This window comes from Diplodia seriata (assembly GCF_021436955.1).
Source record: "Diplodia seriata strain FDS-637 chromosome Unknown scaffold_1, whole genome shotgun sequence".
In the NCBI taxonomy this organism is placed as follows: domain Eukaryota; kingdom Fungi; phylum Ascomycota; class Dothideomycetes; order Botryosphaeriales; family Botryosphaeriaceae; genus Diplodia; species Diplodia seriata.
Genome location: NW_027117308.1, coordinates 3971800 through 3984243, shown reverse-complemented (window position 1 = coordinate 3984243; position 12444 = coordinate 3971800). Strand labels below are relative to the sequence as shown.

The 12444-nt window shown below is 55.4% G+C and overlaps 3 protein-coding genes and 2 non-coding genes across 5 annotated transcripts; 1 reads left to right on the top strand and 4 right to left on the bottom strand.

The window, feature by feature from the left end:
* Positions 1–1388: 1388 nt before the first annotated feature.
* On the top strand, positions 1389–1461 carry SLS55_001151. Its single transcript has one exon. It is a non-coding gene; the product is annotated as a tRNA-Thr (tRNA).
* A 902-nt stretch (positions 1462–2363) lies between these two features.
* Positions 2364–4088, bottom strand: SLS55_001150 (uncharacterized protein; the record flags this gene model as incomplete). Its single annotated transcript, XM_066772647.1, has 3 exons — positions 2364–2758; positions 2809–3467; positions 3532–4088. The coding sequence occupies 3 exons, from the start codon at positions 4086–4088 to the stop codon at positions 2364–2366; spliced, it is 1611 nt and encodes a 536-aa protein (XP_066637926.1).
* A 2320-nt stretch (positions 4089–6408) lies between these two features.
* Positions 6409–6481, bottom strand: SLS55_001149. The gene has a single exon. It is a non-coding gene; the product is annotated as a tRNA-Thr (tRNA).
* Positions 6482–7124: 643 nt separating this feature from the next.
* SLS55_001148 (uncharacterized protein) lies at positions 7125–8489 on the bottom strand (the record flags this gene model as incomplete). Its single annotated transcript, XM_066772646.1, has 1 exon — positions 7125–8489. One exon carries the CDS (start codon positions 8487–8489, stop codon positions 7125–7127), a length of 1365 nt encoding a protein of 454 aa, XP_066637925.1.
* Positions 8490–8990: 501 nt separating this feature from the next.
* SLS55_001147 (uncharacterized protein) lies at positions 8991–10470 on the bottom strand (the record flags this gene model as incomplete). Its single annotated transcript, XM_066772645.1, has 2 exons — positions 8991–10222; positions 10275–10470. 2 exons carry the CDS (start codon positions 10468–10470, stop codon positions 8991–8993), a joined length of 1428 nt encoding a protein of 475 aa, XP_066637924.1.
* Between the last annotated feature and the right edge of the window lie 1974 nt (positions 10471–12444).

Genomic DNA, 12444 nt, shown 5'->3' with positions numbered 1-12444 from the left:
GACTACGCAATGATTAGGTCGCGTGACGGCTTTACAGGAAATCCAGAGCTTACACTGGCGGTTGATAGGCATGTCCAGGTCCTGTATCCGGCCGTAGGTGCCGAAGATCTCACGCAAGTGATCTTCATTGACGTTCTTTGTGAGCTTCTCGACAACAATCTGCAAGTGTGTTAGCAGGATATCGCCCAATTGCGGTTCATCGTCGCCATAGGACGGGTGGTAGGTAATTCGCACCTTAGAGCTCCGCGGCGGCGATCTGTCTCTGCTGTCTCTGCTGTCGCGGCTCACGCTCCGGCTGTAGCTGCGCCTGTTGTACCGCCTCGCGCCGCGGTCGGGCGTCGGGCTTCTCGAGATGCTGCGGCTGTAGCTGCGGCCGCGGCCATTGCGTCTGCTGGGACGGTCACTGCGCGGGGTGGGAGTGCGACTGGGAGTGCGCGAGCGAGAGCGCGACGCCGAACGCGGCGTGATGGAGCGGCGCGGAGAGTGCGACTGAGCGGGCGTCGGCGAACGCGTCCGGGAGCGACCGCGCGAGCGGCTGCGCGACGCGGAAGGTGAGCGCGACGGCATTGTGGGGGCGCGATTGAGGCTAGACGTGGTATGGTGCGCGACGCAGGGTGTGAAAGACTGGTGTGGTGGAGCTTCCGAAGTGGAGCTCGAAGCTTTGAACAGGAGCGTGAGTTGCTGCGCGAACGGTAGGCGCGACCTCTTGGCGCCCGCCGGCGTCCGGAACAACCTCCCTTCCAGAACTTCCGGAAGCGGTTAGAGTGCCGCATACCTTAAATGCTCGCCTCGTGGATTGGCCTGCCTCGGTAGTCGTAGGCTGTTGGTGATAACTCAGAATTGAGCAGTTCAATGCTTGCGGCTTCCTCGTGTATTGGGTGCAATAGTGCCAATCCAGACCCGCCATAATTGGCCAAGTGCAGCAGCCAATCATGTCGCGTGGACAGCCAGAGCGTCAACTATCACGACAGGGAGCTTAGTACGGGGTACACTAGCATTGTAGAGAATGCAGTCTCATGCGAACCAATCTGCTAGTATCAATGACCTTTTCGATATGCTCCTAGATCGTGACAGCTGGGTATTCAGGGGAATCCCCGAAGCCTGTCGGGAATTGGTTTAATTATAAGTAATGCCAGCCCATCAAACGGATGTAAAGAACATGGGCGAGCTGTGCTTATAGAGTTGGTACAATCACTCACATTAATTTGATGGATGCTACTCTCGATTCACTGGACCATGATCAACTTGCTGCACCACCCCTTGTGCTTGTGCTCGGTCGGGAGTGCCCCTCTTACCGTCCCTCGTCAGGAGATAGAACAAACAGTATATATACGATATTTCTTGCCGCAAACATCACCAGAGCTCCTATAGCACGGCAGCTTCTTGTAGCTTCTATGGCTCAGTTGGTAGAGCGCGGCACTAGTAATGCCGAGGTCCTGAGTTCAAATCTCAGTGGAAGCAATTCCTTTTGCCCGTTGCATCTTGGTCCTGACGGAAGAGGGCGTATGTTGCTTTTTGGTGGTCGTTTGGGAGGAACTTATGCGCTGCTGGGCGGCACGCAGTCTCCTCCGTAAAATTAAACGTCAAGCACATAAGAGTCCCTGGAGCACGCTATGTTGGTAGGGCACATTGCGATCTAATTGAGAATATAATTGAAGGATAGGCCGGCATGCTGTTTATCTGATCGGAAATTGTACACTCGCATACTAGTAAAGGATTTAATCCAAATACCGAGCAATTTAAGCTGTGAGTTTCTATAAATCGAGTTTTAAGAAGTGCGGTATTCTTAACAGCTCCAAAAAGATCTAAGCCATCTATGCCTTTACGGAGGACACCACATTCTTCTCGCGGAGGCAGTCGGAGCAAAAATCTAGACTTAGATATACTTTAAAGCCGTACAAATAAATCCAGATACAAGTTTTTAATGCCTACAGAAGTCGGGTGCAAGATCGCAGTAAGACTAATGTGAGATGGCTCAATTGTTTTGCAGCCTGCTATCCTACCAACATCGCGGGTAACAAAGAAAGTTGGCTCTCCTACAGATAGTGTGTTCTATTCATGGATAGTTGAAATTCAAGAATCGGATGTATTTGAAAAGTGGCAACGTCGTCGATGGGGCTTAGAAAGCCGGGCCAATTTCTTTTGTCACCCGTTGTGTCAACGAGGAAGGTCTCATCAGGCTTCAAACTTCTATCGGAGTGTTGCTGCAACAGGCACAAGCATAGAGATAGTTTGGGCATGACAGTCAATTGAACATGCCAAAGGCCCATGTCATTATCATCAAATCATGTACTGTTGGTATCAACTCGTCTGCACCGAAGCTTCTTATCTTCTTTCCTCTCACAGCCATCTCTCCGACCAGTCTACGCCTTCACTTCCTTGTCGTTCCCCTCTCCGCCCTCGACTGGTGACGCCGGCGTCGCATGCTCGGCCATCTCAATCTTCTCCGCGCCCGCATCACCCTTCTTGTGGCCGCCCTCTTCCGCAAAACTGCCAAACCCGCCCTCGACATCCTTGACCGGCTCTTCGACCACACCCGCGACTCGTGCGGCCTCGAAGTGGCGGCCGCGCTTCTCCGGGCCGAAGGCGGTGGTGACGGCGATGCCGACGGCGATGATGGCAGTGGCGACGCCCATGACGGGCCCATAGGCGGGCACGCTGTCGCCGTTGGCGATCTTGACGAACGTCTTCTCGGCGATGGCGTTGACGATCTGCGCCGAGGGGGAGGAGATCATGTTGCCGAGCTGGTAGGTGATGCCTTGGGAAAGGGTCAGTTTCGAATAAGGGAAGAGAGGGGACAAGACTTACCAGGGAAACTGGAGCGGAATGCAGGGGGAGACAGCTCGTTAAGGTGGATGGGGATGACGCCCCAGGCGCCCTGGACGAAGAACTGCATGAAGAAGCCGGTGGCGGACAGCGAGCGCTCGCCCTCGGGCAGGATCCAGGCAGGGATGAGGCAGGTGGAAACGAGGGCGGCGACGACGATGGCGCGGCGGCGGCCCACAAACTGCGACAGGTAACCGATGATGGTGCCGCCGACACAGGCGCCGACCTTCATCAGGATGGAGGCGCGCGAGGCGCCGCTGTTGTCGAGCTCCTTCTGGGTGAGCATGAACGTGGTGTAGCTGTCCTGCGACGTGTGGCTGTAGTAGTTGAACCAGGTCATCAGGATGATGCAGTAGATGCACAGCTTCCACTCCTGCGCCAGCATCACCTTGGTTTCGTGCCAGAAGGCGCCGGGCGCCCGCGCCTTTTTGCCCGCCTTCTTCGCCTCGATGAACTGCTGCGACTCCGGGAAGAAGATGCGGATTATACCGACGCCGATGGAGATGCCCGCCGCGATCCAGAAGACCGTCTTCCAGCTGTCCGTCGCGCCGCCGACGCCGAGGTTGGCGCACGCCGCAAAGACGTAGCCGAGGGAGTAGCCCTGCTGCAGGATGCCGCTCATCAGGCCTCTAGCATTGATGCTGGCGGGAAGTGACGGTTAGCACGTGCGTCGCGCGACTGGCTTGGGGGAAGTCGGGTACTTACGGGCAGTTCTCAAGGGCCATGGCAATGGCGTTTCCGTAAACTCCACCCATGAACAGACCAAACAAGCTGCGGACTGCCAGAAACTGGTTGAAGGTGGTGCTGTAGATGGTGGCGATCTGCAGGATGCCGAGAATGATCATGTTCAGGACCATGGGCCACTTGCGGCCAAACTTGTCACCGGCAAGACCGAAGAAGGCAGCGCCGATGGAACGCAGCAAGAGGGTGAGGGTGATGGCGGTGGAGATGTTGGTCTTGGACTGGTTGTAGTACTTTGACAGTTTGACAGTCTGGATGGACAGGGCGTGGAAGTCAAAGGCGTCGGCAGTCCATGCTGCCAGGCCGACCAGGAAGAAGATCCAATCTTTCAAGCTGAGCTGGGCGAACAGCGTAAAGGGGTTCTGCAGCGGGGGAGGGCTGTGCCACTCGGTGCGCTCCTCGCCGTACTCGTTGGTGACAACGACGCGCTGCTTCCAGATGAAGAGGTCGCCCCAGGCTTGCTTGGCCGTAAACCAAACGCCCTTGCGCATGGGCTCCGCTGCCTCGCCTTCGGCCGGCATGATAGATAATTGGAGGGAGGAGGGCGGGGAAAGTGACCAAGGAGACGCAGGAGGGAGAGGGGGGACGGCTGGGCTGGAAAGGGAGCACAGCTTCTGGCCAGACGGCCTTATATAGAACAGCTCGCCGTGTCATTGATGCGGGGTCCGGGGTCCCCCACGAAGGGAGAGCACGGCCGGGGTAGCATCAATGGCTTGCATGCGGTCATGACGGTGCCGCAGCCAAGCAGGCCAAGAGGGCACGCTCCACGCGGCCAGCCCATGAAGGCGGCCGCCAAGCAGTCCGGCGGAGGGGTGGAGGTGGCGGCAGATGCAAGCGCACGAGCGGTGACCGGCATATTTGGGGAATCCCGAACGACAGGCCGTTTGGATAAGACGACAGTGGAGCGCGCCAGTCCGGAATGACCCGAACAAAGTGTAAAGTAGCTTGTCATGTCCTTGCATGCGCTAACATGGCTAAGACTCCTTCAGCATGCGGCCGAGACACGCACGACGCGTCTTTGCTCGAACAAGCGTGCTTGGGGTGTGGAATGGCGCACTACTCAGCATCACATAAAGTGGTGGTGTTGAGGAAGCTGAAGGTAAGGGATGGGGGTGGTCGGACAATTTACCCCACGGCCCCGGAATGGGGGAGTGGGCTACCCCAGATTTACTGTGCCGCGCATTAGACAACCCTTTCCCTGCACGCGCAGAAGGCCGATGGCTCTACCTGGCCTGCGGTCCGCCAAGCCCCCGCTGTGGAGCGGATGGAGAGAAGACGCGGGAAAAGCAGTTGCAAAGAATGAAAGATGGGGTGCTCAGCGTGAGCAGCGGCGGTTCGCACGTCAGCCGGCGAGGGTGCCAAGCAGCAGCGGAGCGCCACCACGATAGCTGGCGCTTGGCGGGACAGGCCTGCTGACTGAGGGCGAGCGGGCGAATTGACCGGAACGGGCATTCAGCCATGTTCACTCAGCCGTGGGCTGACAGGCAGCGCCGGGCCAAGGGCCAAGAGAGGGAAGAAGTGGGAACGGCTTGCCAGGCGCAACGGACGAGGCTTGTCCAGCTTGATTCGACTTCTCACTCCGCTGTCGCGAGTCCCCGCCCTTGGCACCATCATGGCAGAATCCTTTGAGCAGGCGCCCTACTTCATCCGATTCCAAGGCGGCACGGTGCCTTGGCGGCTGGACGCAGGGCGGGACGGGAGGTGACATCGTACGACGCGCCATCTTGTCCCTGTCCTCAGAGCCCGATGCTAACCCGGCTTGCATTGGTGTGGCGTCGTGTCGTGGCTGCGTTGACACGGTGCGGAGAGAACGCAAGGCGGCCGTATCGTCGGATTCCGGCTTCCAGTGACTTCTCGTTGGTACGATAGGAAGTTGCCGCAACAGTGTCAGGTCGTGGTGCGGTGTGGTGTTTTTCGGTGGGTCGTGCGTGTGCTTGGAAGCGCGGGGTGCTGCCCACGGGGAAACGGCAGCTAGTCGATCGTTGCCATGCGCTGCCAATGCCTTAGTCAATTTTTTGAGCCCGCCCCCCGCGGCAGTTTTCGACACTGTTGGGAATTTGCGAGGACTTCGGAAACAAATCCGACAGAATCCGACTCTTGAGAGTGTGAAGTATCCTGTGCTTCACTAGGTACGTTTTTGATCGCCCCGCCACTTCCAATGGCTTGCAGGATTGATTTCCATTGCGGCGGCCCGCGCCCGTCGCTTTGATAATCACCATTCACATCCGGAATCATCTTTCCAGCATAGAGTCCGAATTCCATCCTTCACCGTCCTGGCTGCCGTTGCACGTCCCGATTCCTCCCGTATGATTGCAAGGTCCAGATCCTACCAAGCAACACCCTTGTCCGCTTCTATGATAGCCGAGAGTGAGGCTCCTTTCCTTACATGCATCCAAGAATTGGCGCATGTGCCGTGCCTGCAATCCCTGCCTCCTCAATCATTCCGCCACATCTCTAGATGCATTTGTCCACGTTAGATACTCGCATCCGTGTCCGGATATTCGATTCAACTGATACAACACATCTGTGAATAAAGGGTCAAAGGAGATAGTTGAGTTACCCAGGGTGTTGCGAGCTGGGATCGCCTTATCTCGCCAACTTCTTAAGCTGTATAAAGAGTAATGTTCTTAATTGTAAGTAGTGGTTGCGCTTCTTTCTTGAAGTCTCTCTGGAGCATATAATATAAGACAATTCGTGGATACCCTTGCGTGCTAGTGTCCCTATGTATCTCTTGACACAAATTAGGTCAGAGAGTGATCCTGGGTCGTATCCAGCAAAACAACTAACTCTTCCACACTGGCAAAACGATTGCGCATCAGATGGCTGCATGGCAAAAGGAATTGCTTCCACTGAGATTTGAACTCAGGACCTCGGCATTACTAGTGCCGCGCTCTACCAACTGAGCCATAGAAGCTGATAGAAGCAGCTAATCTATAGGAGCTGCTTTCTGGTGACGGGTGAATGTGCATGTTGTTGTTATATCTTGTTTTTTCTTGTTTCTCGACCAGAGACGGCAAGAGGGGACCGTTCCTGATGGTCTGATACCTAGCAAAAGCACAAAGGGGTTATGGTGCTGCAGGAAACCGATTTTGTTTCGGTGAAACGATCGTATCGGCGGCTTTCCTAATCGAGTAAATAAAGCGAATGGTCCGGCAATCCCGATCCGGTCAGGGGCTTACTGTCGTGCTTCCCGTATCTTGATGAGAGCTAAACGCGTACTGACGGAAAGAAGCGAGGGATATACTCCGCAAGACGGTCGATGAACGATGTCATGGTAACAATCTCCATGGAGGCAATAGATGGTAGAGATGAGATGATCGAATATGTGTCATGGAATATATGTCATGGGAATATATTTCATTCCTACCTGCCCCAACGCAGTTTCGCCGGTATAAAAGCGTGCCCAGAAAGGAAAAAGTAACAAGTCGCTATATATTCTCTGCCATCATTCAGCAGTCTCAGACTCCTAGGACATGTAGAGTTGCTTTTCTCAATTTCGTTCCCACTCACCCGGCTGTTGGGCAAACTTTGGGAACTCTGTCTGGGGCAAATGTTCTTCACCGGTCAACGGTAATCATCCAGCCGCTGTCCATGGTCTTGCCGGTTTCATCCGAGCCACCCCAAACAATGACACTCGCGCCGTCGACCTCGGTGCCCTTGGTGGCAGCGAAGCCGATGCGTGCATCCATACCCTTCGTTCCAGCCAGGCTTGCGGGCCTGTCGGGAACGATATCTCCGTCTTCGTTCATGTACTGGTAATGCACTTCCGTCCAATTTGCGTCCTTGGTATCCAGCTTCACCGTGCTCTGCGTTGGGCCCTTCGCCGGAGTAGCGGCGACCGTGGTGGGAAGCTGGAAGGCCCAGATATCATCGAGGTAGGACAGACCGCCTTCTTGGACGTCGGGCTTTAAGCCGCCGACGAGCAGGAGATAGTGGCCAGACTTTCCGGCGACAACTTCGATCAAGGCGGCACCAGAACGGCTGGCGGGGCCGGCGTCCGCCTCGTGGTCGATTGTCTCCCACTCGCCAGAGAGAGTCCTAGCAGGAGGACCACCGGACTCGGCGAACCTCCACAGACCACTGACATCAAAGTGGGAAACGCCATTTGGCACAGGCTCAGTGGTGTTGACACCGCCGAACAGGTAGAGACGCGAACCAACACACACAAGGCTGGCACCTATTCTGGCGGGGCCGGGCGGCGAGGCCAGCTTGTTCCAGATCCGCGATCGAATATCGAACGTCCAGAGGTCGTCGATGAGATCACCGTCGGCGGCTTTGCCGCCGGAGATGAAGATGGTTCCCCAGGTGCCCGGCTCAGGCGGTTCCGGAACAGTCTGCGAAGGGTCCGGGGGCTGTTGGGGCAGGATGGACTGGTCAGCCTTGGTCTCTTTGGGGGTAGGCTCTTCGCTCGCGGCTCCAGCGTGGTATGCTCTCGACTGAGGCACGGGGGCTTCGGGATTGACGGGATCAAGGGCAGTCCAGTTGCTGCGCGAAGTCGAGAAGACCCAGACCCTGCCGCTCTCGTCGGCGGCTCCCTCGACATCGCCTCCGAATATGAAGATGTCGTCGCCAACGACGACGGCGGTATGACCCCTCCGGGCGGCGGGGACTGCGCCGTCCTCCTTGGAAGCTTTGGGGGAGATGGTGTAGTAGTCGGCTTCGGAGACACCCGACGAGGGCAGGATCACGACGTGCATGTCATTGTCGGCGAGCTGGCCATCGGCGAACTCGCCGCCGAAGACGTAGGCGCGGCCCTTCACAACGGAGACGGAGTGGGCGGAGCGTGGCAGCGGGGCGCCGACGATGGGCGAGAATGTAGCCTTGACGGTCCGTTGGCCGGGGGTTGCCATGTGCTTAGCGTAGCCGGCGGCGCCGGACAAGTAGCCCTTGCCGGCATTGAAGACGCCTCCGATGGTAGGCATGGCGGCGACTGCGGTAGGAAGCTGGAAGGTGTGGATTTGGCCGAGGTAGGGCAGGATAAAGGAGGAGGAGGGTGTTTGGTACGAAGACGGCGGGAGAGAGAGTCAGCGAGGTGCGGACAGTGCAGTTGCAGCTCAGGCAAGCAGCTGAGGCTTACGTCACATCCCCGCTGCGCCGTGGCGGTGCCGTGATGCCGGCGCACGGGCCGTGGAACGGCGCCCTCAAATGGCATCGACACCCGGAGCCCCTCATTGGGGAAGCGCTGCGCCTTCTCTCGCTCCTTCTCTGCGGACGTCATCGCACACGACTCAGTGCAGGCAAGACACGTTCCGTTCTCTCATGCTGCACACACAATTCAATCTCTTTTCATTCACCACACCTGTATCAGGGCACTTTCTATTTCGACTATTCCGTTTCTTTCCTCGGAAATCCCGCTTTGTGAGAGCCAGGCCTAATTTGCCATTCTCATATCAACTCCTGGCGAATGAAGCCTCTCCATCCACTCAGATCATGACGAAGCCATCGTATTCATCATCATCCTCTTCATTTTCATCGTCAGTTGTTTCCTCACTGTTCTTCGTATCGTACGTCGTTCTTGACCTGAGGAACGAAAGCCCGAATGGAATAACATAGCGGTAGCTCTTGTGGTGGAGCATGTCTCGCAAGTTGGAGGCAACGATGACGTCCATCTGCTTACGAGGGTCAAAGAAAGTATGGCATTCGACATTCTTTCCATTTCCGCCGAGGCGGGACGTGTTCTTGAACCACGCGTGCCAGCAGGACATCTCTGGAGCATCAAGAGCCATGTCCCCATGGATGATCAAGGAAGGGTGACCCTCACCGTCGGCGGACTTGTTGTGGAGAACCTCGTACGTGTCAAAGCCCTTGGCATCTGCAGCTGTAAACTCGCGGCAGCTTAGCTTGACCTCGGCCTGAGCGGCGTCTTCGTCCAACCAGTGCCTGGCTTCGATATCCAAGTGGGGCAGCATGCTTCTCAGCATCTTCGCTGCCGCGGTGGCGCGGGCGGATGTGGCCCAGATGGTGGTGATGAAGGGTGAAGGCTTATTGCGCTCCTCAGCCCCCTTCAGCGCATTCTTGACAATCCCAGCTGCCTTTCTGGCCCGAACGCTGACTCGAGAAGAGTCGACGCAGTGAATGGCGTGCGGGATACTCAGGAATCGCAATACGGACTCGCAGTGGGTGCACGATATTTCGACCGTCCATTTGCAGAGATGTCCATCGCTCATCTTCCTTAAGCGACCTGTGTCGACGTTCCTTCCGGTCGCAACAACTTGGACCTTGTTCTTGCAGGTATCGAACAGCCTACCCGTCCTGATGAGTTCTTCAAAGGCCCAATTGCCCGTGATATGCTCAACGTCATCGAGCCCCAGGATCAAGGTCTCGGACCAATCAATGCTGCCCAGTTGGTGCATCTTCGCAAGCATGGTGGGAGTGGTGATGATAATGTCGGCGCCATTCTTGGATCCACCTTTCGGGCATACCCCCAGGTCGGGAACCGAGAGGACTGTGATGGTATAAGCCTGTTCCTCCCGGTCGCTGAGATCCCGAATCAAGAGGCGAGCCAGATCCGCGGTCTTGCGGCACAGGTAGTCCGAGGGTACGATCACCAAGCCTTTTGGCTTAGGGCAGGAGGACGGTGGGTGGCCTTGGGTGTTGACGTGCTTCTGGACACGTTCGACGATACCGAAAAGCATGGTGACGGTCTTTCCAGAAGCTATATCTGGAATCAGTCTTGACACAAAAAGGTGATTACTGAGGTGACGTACGAGTAGGGCCAAAGAGGATGAAGTTCGACTCGCCCTTCACGAGATGAGGCAAATAGGTTGCCATACTGAAGAAATCGTCTCCAAGGTTGCCATCATTCTGCGGCATCTGTTTGACGAGGCTCATAAGTCGTGCGTACGGCGCATGCTCGTCGTATTGACGGGCCTCGACTGGGAACTCCATCTCTTCCTGGTCCATCTTAGCATATGCCCAGGATCTTGTCTTAAATATCCTCCAATTTTTCTTACCATGGTCGCAAGCGATTCCTCGGTGGCTGTGTTGCCGGTAGGGTGAAGTTGAGTTTGTAGCTGAAGTGGATCAGAAAGCAAGGTGAGGTGGGTCGGTCGAGGAGACGGTAGAAGTACGAAAACCAGTAACGATGGAGGTGCTTTATACGTCGGGCGCACGGGCAGTTTCTGTATCTAACACAGATGGGAGTGGCATGCTCACGTGCGCAGTTGGTACGTGTCTTCCATCACTTGGTGGAACGGTGCTGGTGATTAGCTATTAGCCGCGGTTGGTGATGAGAGAGAATTACCTCAACAACTCCGTCTCTTTCTCTTTCACACACAAGGTCACTCTGATGGTGTATTTAGCCACAACCTACGAGGCAGATTTATGCCTTATGGTCGCGAAAGCGGTCTATGGCAGATCTGGTGGAAGCTGAGGCTCACCGCGGTCCATGTGTTCCCAGTCCTTAATCGACCTCAGTCTGGCAAAAGAATGGCCTTCGAAAAGAAAGTAGAGTAGTGCAGTTACCAAAGCTCGCCGAGATCGTCTTTCTCAGCGCAAGCTCGGCTGCGTAAGTGAGGTAAATTCCAGTCAAAGAGACTATCCGGGGATTTACCTTTGCTTTGAAGATAAGATCTTCAGCTCGGCCTTTAGGCTCGGAAGCTTAGATTCGTCAAAGACCTGAAGCTGAAATAGAGTGGCGTTCATCGCGTTCTGTTGTACCTTCTGCTCGAGGAAAGAAATACTCCAATCTGCCATGTCAATCTTCTTGTGAATTGATTGAGACATCACCTCATGTACGGAACTGCACACCAGGAAGTACTTCTCCATACCAATAAGCATGACGGCCTTGTCAGGGTGAGAGAGCTCGAAGCTTTCAGTCCTCTGCTTCCTTCGAAAGGTCTTATTTTTCCTTGAGATGGAAATGGAAACTCGTTTCCAGGATCTCTCAATCAGATGACCACCATTGCCCAAGCACCCCCCGGCATATCACCGTTTAACATCTTCAGACCGCCACGGCGGGTGACTAAAGAAATTGCCCACCTGCATCTGCCTTACATAGATGCCACATAGTCATATTTATAGGTAGTTGAATACAAGATCCGGGCGTAAATGCGCGCATCTAAAACTTACATTCATGTTAGGACCTTGTATTTAACCACCCATCCCATGTCGAATTTTTCTTTGGGGCAGATGCGGGCGGGCAATCTCTTTTGTCACCCGCCGTGCCAGCGCTGCAAAAGACCTCACTCACCATCCCAACCAGCTGCTCACTTCCGTAGTGGCGAATAGATTTCAACTTGTGTGCACTGGGACGCAACATCAGTGCTTCCGAAGCAGGAGTAACCGGAGCGTACACCGGGGATCCTGCGGTTCCTTTCTACAACTTTGGGCGTTGGAAATGGCCATCTCGACCATGTGACCACAACCAGGCCTCGCACACTCTTCCTTCTCAGCCCTCTATCTTCCGCGGATATTACCGCGGCGTAAGCCGAGAACGGATCTATCTCTAATTATTTACCGTCACGGAAAGAAGCGGTAGCACGCATCAAGCTTCATTCAACGCAGTAACTGAGAGACGCTTGGACAGTCACAAAGCAGTCGTACACCCCCACCGACAATTCGAATATTACGTCGCCGATCTGTTCCACACTAAAGAAGTTGAAAAAACTTCGATGTGTCTGCGTTATTGGCGTGGGAGTTACGGAGGGTTTGGACGGGAGCGAAGAGAAGGGCTAAGGTATCGTTCAGGCGAGAGCTGGGAGTGAGAGCGAGGATAAAGACACTCAAAGCTGATGATGAAAGGGACTGGTGCGAAGTGAGCATAGTTGGGGCTTTAATGGCTTCCTATCAGAACTGTGGTAAACTTGACAGCTCGTCACTCAGTGACAAGAGTTACATGCACGTGCTGGCTCGCATGCGAGACAGGGGAGGTGAGCG